This window comes from Pipistrellus hanaki (genome assembly GCF_964339955.1).
Source record: "Pipistrellus hanaki genome assembly, chromosome: X".
Classification (NCBI taxonomy): domain Eukaryota; kingdom Metazoa; phylum Chordata; class Mammalia; order Chiroptera; family Vespertilionidae; genus Pipistrellus; species Pipistrellus hanaki.
The window spans coordinates 76,742,648-76,765,360 of record NC_140524.1 but is presented as its reverse complement, the minus strand read 5'-3'; the positions used below and the strand labels follow the sequence as shown (position 1 = coordinate 76,765,360).

General features: G+C 37.7%; 1 protein-coding gene across 1 annotated transcript in view; it reads left to right on the top strand.

Moving 5' to 3' along the window:
• The first annotated feature begins 22,494 nt into the window (after positions 1-22,494).
• LOC311614708 (charged multivesicular body protein 1B2) overlaps positions 22,495-22,713 on the top strand; it is a 36,740-nt gene continuing 36,521 nt past the window's right edge. The window contains exon 1 of the mRNA XM_084869807.1: positions 22,495-22,639. Within this exon, the coding sequence (XP_084725933.1) occupies positions 22,624-22,639 (16 nt within the window). The 5' untranslated portion in view covers positions 22,495-22,623. The remainder of the gene's footprint in view (positions 22,640-22,713) is intronic.

Genomic DNA, 22,713 nt, shown 5'->3' with positions numbered 1-22,713 from the left:
AAATGTGAGAGCTTCAGGCAACACTGCCTCCTTCCTTTTCCCCTCTGCTCCTTACAGTGGCTGGTAGAGGTTGATAAATATTGGAATTCAACAGACATCAAGCCTGGCTTCTTTTGCTTTTCATATCCCTAATGCAAAGAGTTGCTGCCTCTACAAACTGCCACCAACCTCAGAGAGAGAAGCTGGCCAGAGAGAATTCCATTTCCCTTTAGAGGGAGTGACTTGGTGGAGACATTATTGAGAAAGCTATGAAGTGCAAATAAGCTTCTGGGCAAGTTGGGAACTAAAGCCACCTATTGAGACCAAAGCCTCATCCCCACTGCACTAGACCCTGTTGAGCTCACCATGGCTCACAATAAACTCAGTAAGCAGATGTGCATTCCCCAAGTCATTCCAGAACTCTTATCCCTTGGTGGATAACCCTGTCAACATTCAAGGGATCAAGGATTGTGTGGAGAACAAAGAGGACTCCAGAATGAAAGCCAACAGCATATACAAATTCCATATGATTCATGAAAAATATCTGAAGGAGCAGGAAAGTAAAAACCCACTAGAATGCTTTAAGAAAAAGCATCGGCTTTAAAAAAATGTATTTTGATCAATTTCAGAGAGTAAGGGAAAGAGAGAAAGAGATAGAAAAATCAATGATGAGAGAGAATCATTAATCAGCTGCCCCCTGCATACCCAACACTGGAGATCCAGCCTGAAACCCAGGCATGTACCTTGACCAGGAATCAAACCATGACCTGCTCGTTCATAGGTAAAGGCTCAACCACTGAGCCACACAGGTTAGGCAAGCCTCAGCTTAAATATATATATAAAATCATATTTTCCCCTCTCCCTTCACTGAACCCCCTCAGCCATAGGAACTCACTTTATCAACTGCTGCTCTCTTTGAATCCCTCCAGGCAAGTAATAGCCTGGAAGGGAGTGGGATGTGTTGCTCGAGTGAGGCTCTGGAGGGAACCTGTTGGTATGCACACAGAAAAAGAAGAGGGCAGTCAAAGAGAGAGAAAGAAAGAAACATGCATACATTAAAATAAAAAGAAATTATTAAGGGTAGAAGAAAGGAAAGAGAAAAAGAAAGGAAAAGAGAAAGCAAAGAGCAAGCAATTCCAACAGTGGCAGCCAAGTCTGCTAAGCCTCTGCTGTCCAAAGGCAACTGGGTGCTGAAGTGACTTCCCTCAACACATCATTTTAGTCCCACTCACCCACTCCACAGATTTCTCTTCTTCCCAGGTTCATTCCCTTTGTAGCCTAAACCATGTCCATGGCAACCTGACCTCACATAACTAAAATTGGTCCATAGTATTAAGTCTTATGGGCTCCACCTACCACAGGTGGGCAATCTCTCCACCACTTCCCATTCTCTTTAGTGTGGAACTTTCTCCAGTAGAAGAATACTACCTTCCCTCCCTTTGCACAAAGAAACAGATTTCTTTTTATCCCCAGAAATGCTGGCTGGCCTGTGTTTTTCCTAATCTCTCCCTCTCTCTCTCTCTCTCTCTCTCTCTCTCTCTCTCTCGGACACACACACACACACACACACACACACACACACACAAACACTTCTCCCCAAACTACTTAAATCATTGTCAACATAAACACAACTTATATTCATTCCAGGAGTCCCAGTTTGTTTGTTTTTAATGAAACAAGGAGCTTCTTTTCCTACTTTTTTTCCTTAACTCTATCATGAGAGGTTCCCTCCCTGAGTTCAATAACTTCTGACCTTAATTTGGCTATCTACTATTCACAAGAGAAAATAGTTGAATAGCATTCTTTAAAAACCATTTAAAAAATCAGGCCTTGATTAAAATAGAATTGTCTTAATAAAATCCATCAAATTTATTATTAGTAATATTAAATGCATTTATCCAATCATTGTTTCTAATATTTACTTATATTAAATTGTTTTATTAGCATAAAATATAATTCACTTTTAAGGTACCTAAAGACTATACAAATAAGGTTACGGATGTCTGCTTTACTGGAAGAGAAAAAAAAAATCCTGAAAAGAAGCTTTGAATTATAGAAAAAATATACATGTAAACATACTAGATTACCTGGATATAACTTTCTTTCACTGATATGCTGTAGTTAAGCACACGTGGCACCTTAAAAAAAAGAGTCAGGTACAGAATTTTACTTTAGTACTATACTTTAGAAATGTCTGAAGTTAAAATTTTAAAAATCATTTATTATCAGGCTATTTATTGAGATGTCAACGTTTTAGTTAACTAATCTGGGAGATTTTATAATCACCTTACCCTGGAGTTGTGAATAAACATAATACTACATGATACTACATGATACTACATGAACACTCAGTTATATTATGTTTCTCACCTATTACTATTGACTTAATACATAAAATATTAAAATTATACATTTTTCAGCGCATTAACTGAATTCAATTTTACCATAACCATAACTATAGACACAGCTATTATTGAAATAACAAATTTTCTTAGAAATTCATTATATACATTATAGTTAAACAAAGCAAGTTTCTACTAAAATGCAATTTCCATGTCAATTTTGATGTCTACTCATGGTTGAAACTAAAGTATCAAAACTCCCTTCCTATGGGATTTCTCACCGTGTCTTTTGGTAGCGCACTTTGTTAAATTTAACAACACTTCTACTCTGAAGACCAACTTCCTTCTTCAGAGCTCTCCACTAACTGATCTTCCTACCTTCTCTGCACTTCACTTGCCACAGTACCATGGGTACTGTTGCCAGGAAACCAAGAACATTATTGTTGCATCATTAATGCTCTTAAAGTCAAGAGTATTTTCATTGTATGTTTCTGGCTTTGTTGTGGAAATTATTTACCCATATACATGTGAGTTTATTTCTGGACTCTCGATTCTGTTTCATTGGTCAGTATGTCTATTTTTCTGCCAATATTGTGCTGTTTTGATTATCACATGAAATTGGAAGTCAGGGAGTGTGATACCTCCCACTTTGGTTTCCCCCCTCAAGATTGCTTTGGCTATTTGGGGTTTTCTGTGGTTCCATGCAAATATGATTATTTTTTGTCCTATTTATTTAAAAATTTTCATTGTATATTGCTTTGGGTACTAGGGACATTTTAATTATTTTGATTAGTCCAATGTATGAATGCAGAATATTGTTTTATTTCATTTAGTCTTTTTCAATCTCTTTTATTAATGCTTTGTAATTTTCAGTATACAAGTTCTTCACATCCATTGTTAAGTTTAGTCCTATGTACTTCAATATTTTTGATGCCATTAAAATTGTTTATTTCACTTCTTTTTATAAAATTTTATTGTTAGTGTATAGGAATGCAGTGGGATTTTTTTGAATATTGATTTACAATCCTGTAATTTTATCATATGCAGGAAGCCACCACTTGCCAATACTATCATGAGAGTGCACCAAAGTACACGGAAGGCCAATGGACCTTGAGCATTAGCAGGGCTGACACTAAGCACTGATTGTTCATGTTGAGTTAGTGGTGGCTTGGATCAATTTCCTGACCAGATAGCCTCTAAGTAAATGCTTACTGGACCTTACTCATCTTTACTGATCTTTACTGACCTTAGAGATGGGCTGTCTGCTACCTGTTTGCTGTGCTTTACTGAGGGCAAGATGTGTGTCTAAAACTGAATAAAAGCAAATGGGACCCAGTTTTGGTGTATCTCTTCAAGAGAGAGGCCCCCAATGCCTTCTAAATTCATATTTCTTATATAGTATTTTCATTTGTGCGTTAGCCCCTCCTTCAGATCCTGAAACCCACAGTGAAGGTCGTAGCAACCATATACAAAAATTAACTCAAAATGGATCAGCCATGGACAGTGTTGTCCAGTTGGTTGGAACATCATTCCATACACCAAAGGGTGGAAGTTTCTATTCTGGGCAGGGTACCAAGTTGCAGGTTTGATCCCCAATTGGGCCATGTGTCAACGGCAACTGATCAATGTTTCACATTCTCTCTCTCTCTCTCTCTCTCTCTCTCTCTCTCTCTCTCTCTCTCTCTCTCCCTCCCTTCCTCCCTCCCTCCCTCCCTCCCTCCCTCCCTCCCTCCCTCCCTCATCAATTAAAAGTGGATCAAAGATCTAAATATAAGACCTGAAACAATAAATTACTTAGAATGAAATATAGGTCCTAAACTTAGGACCTTGGTCTTATAAAAGATTTTATGAATTTGATCACAAAGGCAAGGGCAGTAGAGGCAAAAATAAATGAATGGAACTATATCAAACTAAAAAGCTTCTGTACAGCAAAAGAAACTGCCAACAAAATTAAAAGTCAACCAAATGAATGGGAGAAAATATTTGCAAGTAGAAGCTTCAACAAGGGGTTAATATCCAAAATATATAAAAAACTAATATCCAATCCAATTAAAAATGGTCAGAGGACCTGAACAGTATATAGACTCCTCAAGAAATTAAGAGTTACCACATGACCTAACAACCCCTCCTCTGGGTATCTGCCTTAAAATTTTGAAAGTATTTACTTGCAAAGATATATGCACCCCTATGTTTATTACAATATTTTCCAATCTTATTTCTGTTTTTCATCCTGGATACTTATAATTTGGACATTTTAAAAATTTAATTCTTATCCTGTTCTTTATGTTTATTTGGGTAAATCCTCATAGCTAGTTCTGAAGACTTCTTCGTTTTCCTATCGTTACCCTTATCTTTGTTGTTGTTACTTTAATAGTAAGCAAACTCTCTAATTTCAATTTGAAAATTTTAAATCTTTTGATCTCTCTAGACATTATGAAACTTTATTACTATTCTTTGCTACTTTAAAGATGTTGTTGGGTACCTGTACTTGCCCCAAAATGTGAATAAAATAATTTTATTTCATTTCTTTTTCTTAAAGGGCTATATTATTTTAGGAAGTGTTCTCTCTCTCTCTCTCTCTCTCTCTCTCTCTCTCTCTCTCTCTATATATATATATATATATATATATATATATATATATAATTGATATTTTACAGAGAGGAGGAAGGGAGAGAGAGATAGAGAGCTAGAAATGTCGATGAGAGAGAAACATCGACCAGCTGCCTCTTGCACACCCCCTACCGGGGATGTGCCCGCAACCAATGTACATGCCCTTGACCGGAATCGAACCTGGGACCTTTCAGTCCTCAGACCAACGCTCTACCACTGAGCCAAACCGGTTTTGGCAGCAAGTGCACTCTTTAAATCCTTGATATCCTCAACATTTCATTGTCACTCTGTAAAAGATATACTACCTCATACCAGTCAGAATGGCTATTATCAAAATGTCAACAAATAATACACATTGGTGAGAATGTGGAATAAAGGGAAACCCTGAGCACTATTGGTGAGAATGCAAATTGGTGCAGTGACTATAAAAAACAGTATGGAGGTCCCTCAAGAAATTACAAATAGATCTATCATATGACCCAGCAATTCCACTTCTGGGTATTTATCCAAAGAAAATAAAAACATTAATTTAAAAAGTTATATGCACCCCTATGTTCATTGCAGCATTATTTACAATAGTCAAACTATAGAAGCAACCTACGTGTCCATTCACAGATGAATGGATAAAGAAGATGTGGTACATATATACAATGGAACAGTATACAGCAATAAAAAGCTATTGTCATTTGTGACAGCATGGATGGAACTAGGGGTTATTATGCTAAATGAAGTAAGTCAGATAAAGACAAATACCCGACCACATAGTTTCATCTATATGTAGAATCTAAAAATCAAACAAACAAGAATCCAACAAACAAAAGAACAAATACAACCGAACTAAACTCATAGACATGGAGAACAAAAGGATACTGCCAGAGGAGGGAAGGGATAGGTGAAAAATGTAAAGGGGAATATAGTCAATAATAATGTGATAAGTTTGCATGGTGAAAGATGATTACTAGAAGTAGAAAAGTGATCACATTGTAAGGTATAAAAGTGATCACATTGTAAGGTAATCACTAAATAGTACATATGAAACTAACATAACAAATATAATATTGTATATCAACTATACATAAATAAGTAAATAAATAAAGCAACCAACAGTAAGAGATAACTATAGCCAAGAGAAATACAGTTATAGAAGCTGAAATTTAGTATGAGAATCCCCTTTTTTAAATAGGAAAAAGCTTTTATTCAGACACACAACTTCAATAACACAGGGGAAAATGTACCCAATTACCAGTAAACACATTGGTTTTAGTAGACATTCTATCTTTGTGATACTTCTTCCAAAGTAGAAATTCCAACCAAAGCCATCAACTATAGGCATATATGCCTATTACTAGTCTCTAATCAATTCCATAGGATTTGGAGACAGATGAGAACTATCTCTGCTACCAGGAAGTTTCTATCCATTATAAGCTTGCATATGCCTTTGAGTTTTTAGTTATGGACTTTCTGTGCAGATTTCTGACACTTCCACAACTCAGTGAGCAATAACATTTAATCTTTAAAGTAAATTACCACTGAATTACATTAATATCAAGAATACTGTATGTGTGTGTAAGTAGCTACATAGAATTCAGATAGAAAAGAATGCAAAATGCTCAAAAGAATAGGAATAAAAATTAAGACTTTATAATCCGCTTTTAGCTGCTATTATTTACAGCTGTTATAATAATGTTTGTAATCAAGTATACTTTACTATGAAGCAGAACAATTTTCACACATTAGAAAATACAGGATGTCAGGAAATTAGTATATACTTAAATCACCACCTAACTTTGAACAATTTTTTATACCTCAGGGGGTTGGGGGGATATAGACATATATGTAATACCTTAATCAATAAAGAAAAACAAAACAATTACATTACTGGGTGAGGAAATGTCAGAGTAAAGCAACAATAAAAAGTATGTCATAAATGCAGAAGTATACAGAGTAAATATGTATCAGAGCACTAGACATATTTTGGCATTTAAATAGATTTAGATATTTCTTAAAATCCTCAGTAATAAGAAAAAAAGCATGTTAAAATACTTTATATTTTTCTGAGATGTTTTTTAGGTTTATTATTTTATAATTTCAAATTCATTATTTCTCATACTGTCTTTCTTAATCATTTGTGACTTGTACTTTTACACTGGATTTGATTAATGGGTATTTTATCACTGTGCATAGAAATGTTTAGACTACTATGCATAACATATATAATAATGTTGGAAAATACTGAATAGCCTCTAAAATAATCAACAAACTATTTTTGTAAATTAAAAGAAACTTAAAAAAAAAAGAAACTTGATATATGTGATAATCCTTCTGGAGTAATTTTTCTTAAGGTATTATTAATATTCTACTATGTCAAAATGAATTAAGAAATATAAAATCTGAATTCTAATCAGAATTGATCGGTTAATGTAAAACTAATTTTAAAATTTACAATAAAATGGATCATGCTACATTATGATTAGTAACACATACAGAATTATTGGATTGTGGTCATTTCTCATTATCTATCTAGGTTAAAAAGTATAATAGCTTTTAGGCTCTGGAATTATTTTACTGATATAGATTAAAATTCCAGCTCTGCCACTGAATAGCTATGGAGTCATGGGTAAATTGCAGAAATTATTAAAATCTCACACTGTTCATTAATAAAATTTATATAATTTTTATATACATGGATACAATGAAAATTAAAATGGGAAAATATACTACGTAATATGCCCAGCATGGGTACCTCAAACATTATAGAGCCTTCAATAAATATTAAAAGCAGCATGATGTAACAGAAAAAGAATGATAGTCTAAGAATCCTACTATATCAGGGCTTGAATCAGAATATTTGTAATGTATTATATTACTATGAATAAATTACTTAATCTTTGTACGTTAGTTTTTTATCTCTAGAGTCTGGATTAATGATGATACAACGGCTGTTGGAAGATTAAGAGAAAAAGCACAGTGGACATTCAATAAAACACCAATTATCTTATCCTTGCCTAAAAATCAAATGGAATATATATGACTCTTGTCTTTTCTAAAAAATGCATATATGGTATGCCACTTTAAAAACTTTCAGCTCTTGTGTCCTTTGTGAGACAAAGGGTAACTGAGCAAGTGATTATTAAAAATGTGAAATAATAAGCTATAGCCAAAATACTACTTTTTTACTTTTTTTGGAAAGTATTATTTCTATAAGTGCATTGTAATAAAAGGGCAAAATTCTGAAGTTATTTTATATAGGGTAGGTAAAAAGTAGATTTACAGTTGTTTGTATGGAAAATAATATAGTCTATACTAATAAAAGGGTAATATGATAATTAGACTGAAAGACCTTCCAGATGTCCTTCCAGAAAAAACCACGGTGGCAGGGCCGAGGCGGAGGCAGTGAGGGTGATTAGGCAAGGAGGGGAGGACAGTTGGGGGTGATCAGCAGTGGCCCCACAGACGGTGACCAGCAGTGGCAGCAGTGGGCAGGGCTGCTGCCTGGCTCCCAGCCACTGAGGGAGCCAGGTGAGGGGCGCAGCCCCTGATTGATTGCCCTGCAGACGTAATGTGGAGCAGGTGAGGGGGTGGCACTGACACTTCCATCACAGAGAAAATTAAAATATTTCTTCTAATTATCTTCCTTTCAATGTGCAGGCATCCATGCACCATTGGGAAAATATATTAAGATTAAATTTAGGTGGTGGTATAAGAAAGAGGAAGGAGTGAAGAATTAATCCCTTCTTTCTGGCTTCAGCAATATGGGCAATTGGTGCTACTTACTGAACTGGAGTAAAGAGAGGCAACACATGCTTAGTGTGTTGTTGTATGTGTGTGCATTGCAATGGGGATAATCACTACTTCACATATAGACATGTTAAATAGGAGATACCTAAGAGACATCACCTTATAAAATAGGCAGTGGGTTTTTGAGACTAGAGTTTGGAGGAGAGGTTGAGCCTAAAGTTCTAAATTTGGGAGTAATTTATGTATAGATGGTATTAATAGTTATAGAAATGGGAAAGCCAGTCAAGGGAGAGAGCATATAGAAAGAAAAGGAACCGAGAGAGATGCTTCATGAACTCTTCTTTATTAAAATATGTTTTTATTGATTTCAGAGAGACGAAAGGAGAGGAAGAAAGAGAAACATTGACAAGAAACATAAAAATCGATCAGCTGTCTCCTGCACACACCCTACTGGGGATTGAGCCCGCTATCCAGGCATGTGCCCTGACCAGGAATTGAACCGGTGACCTCCTGGTGAATGGGAGGATGCTCACCCAACTGAGCCACACTGGGCAGGCTAAACCGTTGTTTTAGAGGGCAGGTAGACAAAGATGAACCAGCGAAGGAGATTGAGGAGTGAGAAGGAGGAATGAGTAAATCAAGGAGAATATGTTACCATGGAAACTAAGAAAAGAAAGCATTTTAAAAACAAGGGTGTGACAGGCCAAGACATGGAGATAACCAAAGTGTCCCTCAACAGACGATTGAATAAAGATGTAGTATAAAATATACAATGAAATACTACTCCAACACGAGAAAAGATGAAATACTACCATTTGTGAGAACATGGATCCACTTTGAGAATATGATGCTAAGTAAGATGGAAAGAGTTAAGAACCATATGATTTAACTCATATGTAGGGTATGAAACTGAAAGTAACAAATGAGCAAAAACTCATAGATACAGATAACAGTATGGTAGTTACAGAGGGAAGGGGGTGGGAGGTAGAAGGCTAAAGGAGGCCAAATGTATGGTGATGGAAGAAGATTAAATTTAGGTGGTGGTTATATAATGCAATATACAGATCATGTGTCATAGAAGTGTACACTTGAAATCTATATGGTTTTGTTAACCAATGTCACTTCAACAACTTTAATTAAAAATAAAATAAATTAAAGACTAAAAACCCAAAAGTGTGGCTAAATTTTTGTCATATTTCAATTAATGGACAGTGAAATATGTGGTTTATAAAAAAATATTTTAATTGAGGCTACTGAAACATTTTGTAAGAAAAAATAAATAAAAACAATGTACCTTTGAAGTAACTTTTAAATGTATAAATATATAAATATATAAACATACACATATAAACATATAAACATATAAACATACACACACACACACACACACACACACACACACACATATATATTTGATTCCAGAGAGGAACGGAGAGGGAGAGAGATAGAGACATCAATGATGAGAGAGAATTATTGAATGGCTGCCTCTTGCACACCCCACAGTGGGGATTGAACCTGCAACCGGGGCATATGCCCCGACCAGGAATGGAACCATGACCTCCTGGTTCATAGGTCAACTCTCAAGCACTGAGCCATGACAGCTGGGCATTGAAGTCACTTTTTAAAAAACAAAGGAATGACTCATGGCAATAAAGATAAAATTTTAACATTCATCAAATTCTGCTCTAACGTGGATATATTTTTTTAAATGACTACCATGCCCCATTTTATGTTAAGGATATTAATTCAACAGGAAAATTTGTCTTTATATTCAATGCCTTCTAAATTAATATGATTAAGTTAGAATAATGCAGTAATTGGTAAATTATGAAGTCAATAATTATGTATTGCCCTAGCTGGTTTGGCTTAGAGCGTTAGCCTGAGGACTGTAGGTCCTGGGTTTGATTCTGGTCAAGGGCACATGCCTGGGTTGTGGGCTCAATCCCCAGTAGGGGGTGTGCAGGAGGCAGCCAATCAATGATTCTCTCTCATCATTAATGTTTCTCTCTCTCTCTCTCTCTCTCTCTCTCTCTCTCTCTCTCTCTCTCTCTCTCTCTCTTTCTCTCTCTCTCCCCCACTCCTTTCCTCTCTGAAACCAATGAAAATATATTAAAAAATTACATATTAACCTGCCATCATATTTTAAGACATTTTCAAACAATCTATAATAATAAAAGGGTAATATGCTAAATAGACTGGACGTACTTCTTAATGGCATTCCAGATAAAGCTGGTGCCAGAGGGAAGCCTGGGTCCTGGGTGCCTGCCAGCAGCCAGAGGGAAGCAATCCTGGGTCCGGGTGCCAGAGGGAAGTCGATGCCAGCAGCCAGGGGAAGGAAGACCTATTCTTGCATGAATTTTATGAAACAGGCTTGTAGTATAATATACAGATGATGAATCATTAGAATTGTACATTTGAAACCTATATAATTTTATTAACCAATGTCACACAATATATTGAATAAAATATAAAAAATGGGTTAAGGACTTTCATGTAAAGCCTGAAACCATAAAACTCTTAGAAGAAAACATAGGGAGAAAACTATATGACATCAGTCTGAGTATCTTTTTGGATACATTAGCAATGAGCAAGGGAAACAAAAGCAAAAATAAACAAATTGGACTTCATCAAACTAAAAAGCTTCTGCACAATGAAAGAGACTATTAACAAATTGAAAAGGAAAAACCTACTAAACAGTAAAATATATAAGAAAGTCATATAACTTAGTAACAAAAAAAAATGAACAATCCAATAGAAAAATGGGCACAGGACACAAAAAGATATTTCTCCAAAGAAGACATACAGAAGGCCAACAGATATATGAAAAGATGTCCAACATCACTAATAATCAGGGAAATGCAAATCAAAATCACAATGAGATACCTACCTCACACCCACCAGAATGGCTATTATCAAAAAGTCAACAAATAGCCAAAACTGGTTTGGCTCAGTGGTAGAGCGTTGGTCTGCGGACTGAAAGGTCCCAGGTTCGATTCCGGTCAAGGGCATGTACCTTGGTTGCGGGCACATCCCCGGTAGGGAGTGTGCAAGAGGCAGCTGGTTGATGTTTCTCTCTCATCGACGTTTCTAGCTCTCTATCCCTCTCTCCTCCTCTCTGTAAAAAATCAATAAAATATATTTTAAAAAATCAACAAATAATGTGTGTTGGGGAGGATATGGAGAAAAGGGAATCTGTGTGCACTGTTGGTAGTACTGCATATTGATTCAGCCATTGTGGAAAACAGTATGGAGAGTCTTCAAAAAACTAAAAATAGATATATGATATGACACAGAAATTCCACTTCTGGGTATTTATCTGAAGAAAAAAATTCAAAAAGATAATACACACTATAGGCCTAGTGCATGAAAATTCATGCACTGAAAGGGGAGTCCCTCAGCCCAGCCTGCCCCCTCTCATAGTCTGGGAGCCCTCAGAGATGGGAGGTAACCTGGAAATTTGGGGAAGGCGGCGCCCCCATTATAAGCCTCAACCAGCCCTGGTTACCTGAGCCTCGGCTGGGCCCGCTATCCAAGGTTTTCCTGTGCCTCGGGCCGGCCCTAGGCAGCTGGGGAGCTGAAGGCAGGTCTAGTTGCACTGTGTACCTGCCCCCGCCCCCAAGGCTGGGCTGAAAGGACTGGGGTCTTGGGAGGGCTGAGAGGGCTGGGCGCTTTCATCTTTGTGATGGTGTGGCAGTCAATTTGCATATTCCCTCTTTATTAGATAGGATATAATAGAACTAGAGGCATGGGTGCTTTCATCTTTGTGATGGTGTGGCAGTCAATTTGCATATTTCCTCTTTATTAGATAGGATATAATAAAACTAGAGGCATGCAATTCATGCACTGAGCGGGGGATGTGTCTCTCAGCCCGGCCTGTGTCCTCTCATAGTCCGGGAGCCCTAATGGTAGATGTCTTGCTGACAGCTTAAGCCCGCTCCCCCTGGGAAACGGGCCTAAGCTGGCAGCTGGACATCCTTAGGGCTGCCATGGAGGCTGGGAGAGGCTCCCACCACTGCTGCTATGCTTGCCAGCCATAAGCCAGGCTTCAGGCTGAGCGGTGTGCCCCCTGTGGGAGTGCACTGACTACCAGGGGCAGCTCCTGTGTTGAGCATCTTTCTCCTGGTGGTCAGTGTGCGTCATAGTGACAGGTCATTCATCATTTGGTCAATTATCATATTAGCCTTTTATTATATAGGGTATTATACAACAACAAAAAGAATGATATCTTGTCATTTGTGACAATAGGAATGAATCTACAGAGTATTATGCTAAGTGTAAGAAGTCAGACAGAGAAAGAGAAATATCATATGGTTTCACTTATATGTGGAATCTACAAAAAAACCTAATGAACAAATAAAACAAAAATAGTAACAGAGACAAAAGGGATGGTTACCAGAAGGGAGGGGGTGGGGAGTAGTTGAAAAATATTACAGGGGATATAGTCAATAATATTGTAATAAGTTTGCACAGTGACAGATGATTACTTAGAATTAGTGGGGAGATCACATTGTAATATATAAAAATGTCAAATTACTATATTTTATACCTGCAACTATTATAACTAATATAATATTGTATACCAACTATACTTAAATAAAAAATAAAACAAAAATATCTATTTCTACCCTATATCCCAGTAATTCTACTTCTTAGAGAACTCTTGCAAATGTGTATAGTTGGACACATTGAGTCACTACTATAGCATTGCTCATAATTGAAAAAAAATAAAAGTAACCTATAAATGTCTATCAAGCTAGAAATAAATAAAATGCACCATATTCACATGATAGATGATTACATATGTATATAAATGTAGGTACATTAACATAGATAGATCTCAAAATAAATGTTGAGTAAAAAGTATGGAAACTAGATATATATTACTATGTAAATTTCAAAACACATATGCATATTACCTATTACCTGTGAATACATATTTATGCACGGAAAGGAATACCTAATAACTCATAAAAGTAGTTGTCTGCAGAAAGAAGAATAGAGAATAAAGCTGGGTAATATGGTCAAGATGGAGAAACCAAGATGGCGGCATAGGGTAGATACCCTAATGCAGCCTACCACAACCAATTTGAATTTAGAACTGGAAAACAGGGGAGGCATTGCCCTGAAGCACCGGACGGCTAGCTAAGAGGAGGCTCTGCCATCTGGGAAGGAGAGAAAAGGCCCGCCACTCTCAGAAACTGTGAAGATACGGAGAACTGTACTTGCGAAAAGGCGCTGGCTTAATCCTAGCGCGGAGAGGAAGGGCCAAGATTGCTGTTGGCGTACTCCTGGCAAAGAGGCCAGGCCGGGCTGAATTCGCTACTGGCTTACTCCCGGCGCACGAAGAGGGTGGACAGCTAATGCTGGCTTTCTTGTTCGAGAGGAAAACAGAACCACCCTATTGCTCTGATAGACGGCCCCAGTCAAGGAGAGGCCAGACTGTCAGGCAGTGGGCAGAGATCTCTCGGAGGTGTGTGAAGCCAGCGGCCATTACTGAGGGACTTGGGGAGGAGCAACTTGGGGAGGAGCCGACAGGAAAACAAAGCTTGTCTGCACTAACCCGAGACTCCGCCCCATCCAAGCTGAGCACAGAAGCTCTCCCAGAGGCTGGCTTTCTCAAAGGAGGGACTGGCCGGAATCCAAAGCTTGTCTGCGCCTTTACCAAAGTGTTACGTGAGCCTGCAACCAATCTGGTGAGACTCACCGTGAACAGGACTTTTCTAAGGCGAGACTGATAGGGAACCAAAGATTCCCTGCAACCCTGAGACTCTGCCCCATCCAAGCAGAGTACAGAAGCCCTCCTAGCTGAGACACTGCTGACCCTCACAGCCAATTGGCTTGGAGATCCACGCTTCCCAGTGATAAACAAGGCTTAATAAGACTGCACGCATAGCCCACAGAGGGCTACACCAAGACTGTCAGCCGCAGGTAATTGGGAAGGCTGTGCTACTGGGCTCTACCAGAACACCTAACACAAAAAACTATTCCATCAAATCAAGAAAACAACTAGAATGCAGACAAGAGGCAGGACACAAAGGAAGGAGATGGAGGAAAAGAAAAGAATGGACATTGAGTTCAAAACCACTGTTAAGGCTTTTCAATAATATCCTAAAAAACGCTGATAAAATAAATGAGACCTATGAGGATATGAAAAGGGATCAACTAGAAATAATAAGAGATCAACTAGAAATAAAAACGGATCAACTAGAAATAAAGAAAACATTGTCTGAAATAAAAAATATTACACAGAGTCCTAAAAACAGACTGGAAGATCGTAAGAATCAAGACAAAGATTTAGAACACAAAGAGCCAGACAACACTCCTCTGCAGAAGCAAGAAGATAACAGAATTTAGAAAGTTGAAGATAGTGTAAGAAACCTCTGGGACAATTTCAAGCGAACCAATATCAGAATTATGGGGATTCCAGAAGAAGAGAGAGAGCAAAATACCGAAAGAATACTGGAAGAAATAGTGACAGAAAACTTCCCCCACCTGGGGAAAGAAATAGACTTACAAGTCCAGGAAGCGCACAGAACCCCAAACAAAAGGAATCCAAAGAGGACCACACCAGGACACATGATAATTAAAATCCCAAGAGCAAAAGACAAAGAGAGAATATTAAAAGCAGCAAGAGAAATCAGGTAGTTACCTATAAAGGAGCACCCATACCATTGTCAGCTGATTTCTCAACAGAAACCATGCAGGCCAGACAGGAATGGCAAGAAATATTCAAAATGATGTATAGCAAGAACCTACAGCCAAAAATACTCTACCCAGCAAAGCTATCACTCAGAATTGAAGGCCAGATAAAGAGCTTCACAAATTAAAAAAAAAGCTAAAGTTCATCACTGCCAAAACAGAATTATATGAATTGCTGAAGGGGGTTCTTTAGGAAGAGGAAGAAGATAAAGATAAAAATTATGAACAACAAATATGTAACTATCAACAAGTGAAACTAAAAACCAAGGGAATTAAAAAATCTGATGAACAATATTAACTGGTGAATATAATAGAATCAGAGGTATGGAAGGGGAGTGGACTGACGATTCTCAGGGACAAGGGGAGTGGGGGTGTGGGAAGAGACTGAACAAAAACTGCACACCTATGGATGAGGACAATGGGGGATGGGGAAAGGACAGAGGGTGGGGTGGGAACCTGGTGGAGGGGTGCAATTGAGGGGGGGAGAGAGGAACACATCTGTAATAATCTGAACAATAAATATTTATTAAAAAAAAAAGCTGGGTAACATGGTCAAAATAGATTTCAACTTCATCTATATTATTTTATTTATTTATATATATATATTTTTTTATTAAATTATTATCTCTGTACATATACCATTGCCCTTCCCCCCAATACATGCCCTCCCTTCCCAGAGTTTTGTGCCCATTGGTTGTACTCATATGCATGTATACAAGTCCTTCGGTTGATCTCTTATCTTCCTCAGATCTCCCTACCCTCCCCGATTATTTTATTTATTTTAAGAAGAACTTAAAATAAACGTGACAAACCGAAACCGGTTTGGCTCAGCAGTAGAGCATCGGTCTGCGGACTGAAAGGTCCCAAGTTCGATTCCAGTCAAGGGCATGTACATTGGTTGCGGCCACATCCCCGGTAGGGGGTGTGCAGGAGGCAGCTGATCGATGTTTTTCTCTCATCGATGTTTCTAGCTCGCTATCTCTCTCCCTTCCTCTCTGTAAAAAAATCAATAAAATATATATATTAAAAAAAACCACAAACGTGACAAAATATTAACCTTTGTAAATTCTTGGTAGAGGTGAAGACATATGTTATTCTTTATATTTTTTATATTTAGAAAATTTATCATGAAATTAAAATTTCTTATAAAACTACAGAAAATTATGTAATATTGAGATAATATGCTATCAAACTTGTTAAAAATAATGAATATTTCCTTATAACATTGAGGAGGCTGATAACTACATATTATAATCAGCAATCATCACCATTTATTATTAAAATAACAATGAAAGCTTAGAAACTATTATAGAAATGGCAAACATGTGTATATATTTTTCCTAAGTATCTAAGAGTATTTTTTAATTATGTTCCTAATCACTTGAATCTTGCATTTAGTTTCTGATCTTGTCTCCTTGTGCTCATTTCTCACTTTTTAATTATAAATTGAATAATTTTTCTGATCACCTATAGAAAGCACTCAAATCCATTCTTCTTGTCTTTAAACATCTGTTCCTGCCTCATCTTCTATTTGCCTCAGCTCATAGTTTTACCTCTTCTGCAGCTCCAATCTTTTTCACCTGCCACTTGAAGCGTTCTAGGCTAGAACATTTTGCAAAGCAAATAAAAAACAGAACAATGAAATCAGAAAGTTGTTCTCTGCTTGCCTAGTGAAACAATTTTTCCTTAATGGACAGGAAATACCTTTAGTTTTAACCACTTTAGGATTTCTAGGAAACTGAATTTTCTTATGGAAACTAGAAAGAATGCTAGTCAGCTGAAATTCTTCCTTTTACTTTTATAGTAAACTAGAGGCCTGGTGCATGAAAATTCATGCACTGGAGGTGGGAGGTCCCTCAGCCCAGCCTGCCTACTATCACAATCTGGGAATCCTCAGGGGCGGGAGGCGATCTGGCGATCAGAGGAAGGCCACGCACCATCACATCTCTGCTGCTGCCACTGCTGGCAGCACAAAGCCTCATCTGGTCCCAGTTTCCTGAGCTTTGGGCAGCCCTGGGTGGCTGAGCAGCTGCCATCTGAGGCTTGCCTGCTCCTCGGGCTGGCCCTGGGCGGCTGAGAGGACTGGGAAACTCCAGAGGCAGGTGTGCTGAGCGGCTGAGCCTGCCTGCCACCCCAGCAGGGCTGAAGGGACTGGGTGCCGCCATCTTGTGGCTGTGGGCACTGCCATCTTTGTGAAGGCATGAAGGTCAATTATCATATTCCCTCTTTATTAGATAGGATGGGCACCTGAACTATAGAAAGCAAGAAGCAGAAGTGTACCTATGGGGTCTGATTCTATCTCCAGGTAGTGCCAGAATTGAGTTAAATTGTAGGACACCCAGCTGTTGTCAGGGAAGTGTAGGGTGTGATAGCAGTGTAAGAATAAAGGAGAGCCCAGCCAGTGTGGCTCAGTAGTTGGGTGTCCACTTTTGAACCAGGAGATCACAGTTGGATTCCTGGTCGATTCCTGGTCTCGGGGCACATGCCTGGTTGCAGGCTTGATCCCTGGTGTGGGGCATGCAGGAGGCAGTTGATCAATGATTCTCTCTCATCTTGATGTTTCTCTATCCCTCTCTCCCTCTTTCCTCTCTCTCCCTCTCTCCTCTCTCTCCCTCTCTCCTCTCTCTCCCTCTCTCCCTCTCTCCCTCCCTCTCTTCTCTCTTCTCTCTTCTCTCTCTCTCTCTCTCTCTCTCTCTCTCTCTCTCTCTCTCTCTCCCTCTCTCCCTCTCTCCCTCTCTCCCTCTCTCCCTCTCTCCTTCTCTCCCTCTCCCCCCCCTTTCTCTCTGAAATCAATAAAAATATATTTTAAAAAAAAACAAACAATAAAGGAGGAACACACAGAAGAAAGAGTGGGTTTTTTCAAAGGTCAGACTTTAATCAGATAGAGTCTCATAAAATGGGATTTGGAACCTTCCTGAATTTAAGCACTCTCACAATGGTCATCAAGAAGCAAATGCCATTTTGAGAACCGCCTAGCCCCTGGCATTTGAAGAAGGGCAGCCTCAGACCTACAGCTGCAAGGAACTCAGTTCTACCAACGACCTGAATGACCTTGGGAGCAGCACTCAAGCTCCAGAGGAGAATGCAGCCCAGCTGACTCCCAGATTGCTGCCTTATGAGACCCTGAGCAGAGGACCTAGCTAAGCTGAGCCGAAACTCCTAACTTGTGGAAATGGTGCTATAACAAACATGGGTTATTTTAAGCCACAAGGTTTATGGTAATTTGTTATACAGCAATAAAAAACTAATGCATGTACAGATGAAAATTAAATGATTTTTAGACTAGGAATAAAAAAATTCAAATTCTTGTAAAAAAAAAAAAGAAGCAGAAGTGGCCTTATTTATGATTCTTCTTTGCCAATCTGCTATATACATTTAAAAGTACTGGATAAGGAATCAAGGAGGTCTGAATTGAATATACCGTAGATTCCATTTCCTCAAAACTTGCCTGAGCAAATATTATTTATCTGTACTTTATTTTCCCCCCTTTTTTTTAAGTTGGAAAAGGAGGATAAAGCCTACCCAGGCTGCCTCAGGTTACTTCAAGTACAGGAAGTATTTAGTAAACTATGAAATTCCATCCAAATTGAGCTACATTAGGCAATATAGGATTTATATTACTCTCTATTAGAATGTTCATTTCTATTACACAAACAGAGGTAATATATAGACTTCTGGGGTCAATTCCAAACTTATGCTATCAGAATCTATAGAAGCAAGGCAACCCATGTCTATTTTTAACAACTTGACAAATAGTATATAATACTACATCATTTGCGTTTCTGGTGTGCTCCTTCCTACATCAATGAAAGTTTCACTGCTACATACAATTTAATTTTCTAATCATCTTGAAATAATTTGCAAAAAAGTAACACAAATCTTGTATTGTCATAAAACGACCCAAATTAAAATTAAAAATTAAATAATTTATATTTCAATGGCAATTATTTTATAATTGTTTTTAATTAAAAAAAACAATGCTCATTATGTGTAATACAGTTGATTGCAAATTATTTAGAGAACTAAGAATCACTAATCATGCAAATAACTCAATTTCCTGGGGGGGGGATTATTATATTTTACCACATTAACTTCATTCATGCCAAACATTAGCATATTTACTAGTTGCCGAGTTAAGATACTGCATTGGTTCTTTACATCTCATTTATCCCAGTAAAACTTCACAAGTATTTTAAAGCACATATTTGTAAGTATCCATAGGTGCTCTGAGGTTATCAATATGTGACTAATGTTTCTTCAGTTAAACCTTCATGTTTAGAGTTAGCTAAGTCCCAAATAACAATTTGGGAGGTCCTATATCTATCGTCTTTATCATTATAGCCCTGTTATAAAGGTGAAAGAAGAAAGTAGTTGCCTGTTAGGTGAGATAGCTTAGGAATTATTACTAAATCTGATAGAGTGGAAGAAACAAAGCTAAGATCCAAGATAACCCAAAACAATGAGAAATTTGAATAAATTTCCAGATTTCATCCTAACCTGTTTAAGAGGCTAATGCTATAGAACTAAATGTGTAATCAGAAAATATAATAACAATATATTCTCAGAGACTATATTTACCTGGAACAACACAAATGGATGGGTTGGAGAATGGGGAATGGATGAATAAATTATGAAATATTCATACAGTGGGATACTTTAGAGCAGTGAAAATTAATGAACTATGGTTATATGTAACAACACAGATAAAGAGCATCATGAGTTACAAGAAGAAAAAGCAATATGATTTCATTTGCACAAAGTTCACAAAACATGCAACACTAAATAATATAATATTTAGGGATGCAAATAATATGGTAAAACAAACAAAAAGAGGAAAATTATAAAGAGGGAAGGAAAATAATATGATTAGGAAAAGAGTTACACAATGAAATTTAAAGGGAATGCTCATTTTCTTTTCTTAAATTGGGTGACAGATCACAGGTGATTGCTGTATTGCATTTATTTATTCTGTACTCGTGATTTGCAAATATTATTTTGTAGGTTTTCAATATTTAACAAAGCAAAATTTAATGTCTTTCCTTTTATACTTTCTTGTAATAAAACGTTATGATTTTAATAAATTTCAATTCATTGTTTTCAACAGCAGCAGCTACAAAAGAATATACATATATTTTAGTTTTATTACTATGCCTAAGATAAAAATCTAAATCTTTTAACTGAAACCGGTTTGGCTCAGTGGTAGAGCGTCGGTCTGCGGACTGGTCCCAGGTTCGATTCCGGTCAGGGGCATGTACCTTGGTTGCGGGCACATCCCCAGGAGGAGGTGTGCAAGAGGCAGCTGATCAATGATTCTCTCTCATCAGTGTTTCTAACTCTCTATCCATCTCTCTTCCTCTCTGTAAAAAATCAATAAAATATATTTAAAAGAAATAAATCTAACTTTTAGAAATAAGATATCCAATAAAAATTAAAGCACTTTTTGAATTCAAAATTAGTTCAGAACTCATAAATTAAAACTTCTTAATCTTTTAAGATAAAGGCTATGTATATATTTTTTTTCACTTAAGATGGGCATAAATAACAAATTTCCTAACTGAACAAATATCTTCAGATCTTGGTTTTACTAAAAACCTAATCCTATCCCCAAGGAAACATCTCTTAAGAAATTCAACAATATTCAAAAACACTTTAAAATATTTTTTAAAAGACTTGTTTATGGTTACCTAATTATAACAACAAAATATTTACATAAAACCTGGAAATGCTTAAGCTTTAGTGGATTGTTCTGGTCTATATGTGTATTTATTCAAAGAACTGTGTTAATAAATATTAGGCTCCTAGGGAATAACTTATAAAAAACATTTTTTAACCTTTATCCCCGAAATAGTTCTCAAATGGTGAAATACATTGGTTAGCGTGGAAAGTGATGAAGCAATTAAATCTACCAAATTTTGTCTGTCCCTTGGGAAATATATGTTACTTCTCAAATACCCATTCACACACACAGAGAGAGATAAAAAATAAAAACAATATTTATACTGTTTCTCCTATGGAAGTGGTTTCCAGATTAACCTAATATTAAAAATGGTTTGTTTTTCCAGCACCAAGGGTTTGTAATTAGGAAACAGTCTGAAGCCTACCGATAATTAACAGAAAAGTAAAACAGCAGCTTTTGGAGCCACTTTGATTCAATAGGAAACTTTCCTAAAGATAAAAAGAAGCTCATCCCACTATGTACTCATTATTGTCCCCACATATTGAAATTTTAAAGATTAGGAAACTTTTAAAGCCAAATTTATAAAATCCCTCAGTAAGAGAATAATTATCCTAGCTATTTTCCCCAAAGTAATATCTCTTAGCTCTTCCTTGGACTTTCCAACAATTCCGAAATACAGTGACACCAGCGCCGACGATCCCCTTCCTCCATATAAGGCGTCTTATAAATTATATTTGGTTGTTTTAATAAGTCACATACAAACTACCAACCGCTATTTCGTATTTCGATTAACCTCTTCACCAACTACAGTTTAGAGATATTTAGTAATTTTCATATTTTACACCATCTATTGTAAAAAAAGAATAATCATTTTGTTACGATAGATTTCTCACAGAAACTTTACCTCTTTAAACTAAGCTTACCTTGTCCTGCCCTAAAAGTTTAAGGATCGCGATCCTTTCTAAAACTTCAACTGACGGAACATCCCATTTCCAACCGGCCAACCCCGCTTATCCCTTAAGTTCTTATTTCGTATGATTATAGCTATTTTTTTTTTTTAAAAAACAACCAAGTACTTAAAAGCCCTATACCTTTTTCCTTCATCCGTAAGTTTTAAGCTCTGAGAACAGAACTGAGGGGTCAAAGATAGTAAGAAATCTGAGGGAAGAGGTGGGACGCGAGCGAGCGTAGGAAGCTCTCGGAACGAGGCTGGCGGATCGGGCGGGAAAACCGTTAGGAACCCGTATGTCTCAGGTAGCAGAGGGGGAGGGGCGTAACCGCTCGGCCTGGCGTTCTCACGCCCCCCAGCGCCTGCAGCCCACCCTAAACACCTCAGCCGGTGGCTCCTTGGCAGCCATTTTGGCGTAACCCTAGCTCCGCCCCCAAGCGCTGACAGCTCCGCCCCCAAGCGCTGACAGCTCCGCCTCCCGGTGGGCGTTGCGCCGAAACCGGAAGTGGGAGCTCCAGTCTGAATGCCTGGCCCGCCCCGCTGGGCTAGACCTGGATGGAATTCTGAGTCTTCTCATCAAATCCGTGCCGTCTCCCGGCCTGTCGTCTCCTAAGAAAAGTCGTGGGACTATGTCGAACATGGAGAGTATCCTTTCTCGTCCGATAAGCTGTTGCTAGGGCTTTAGGGAAAGAAAAGGCGGGGGTGTGCGGGGGGAGGGG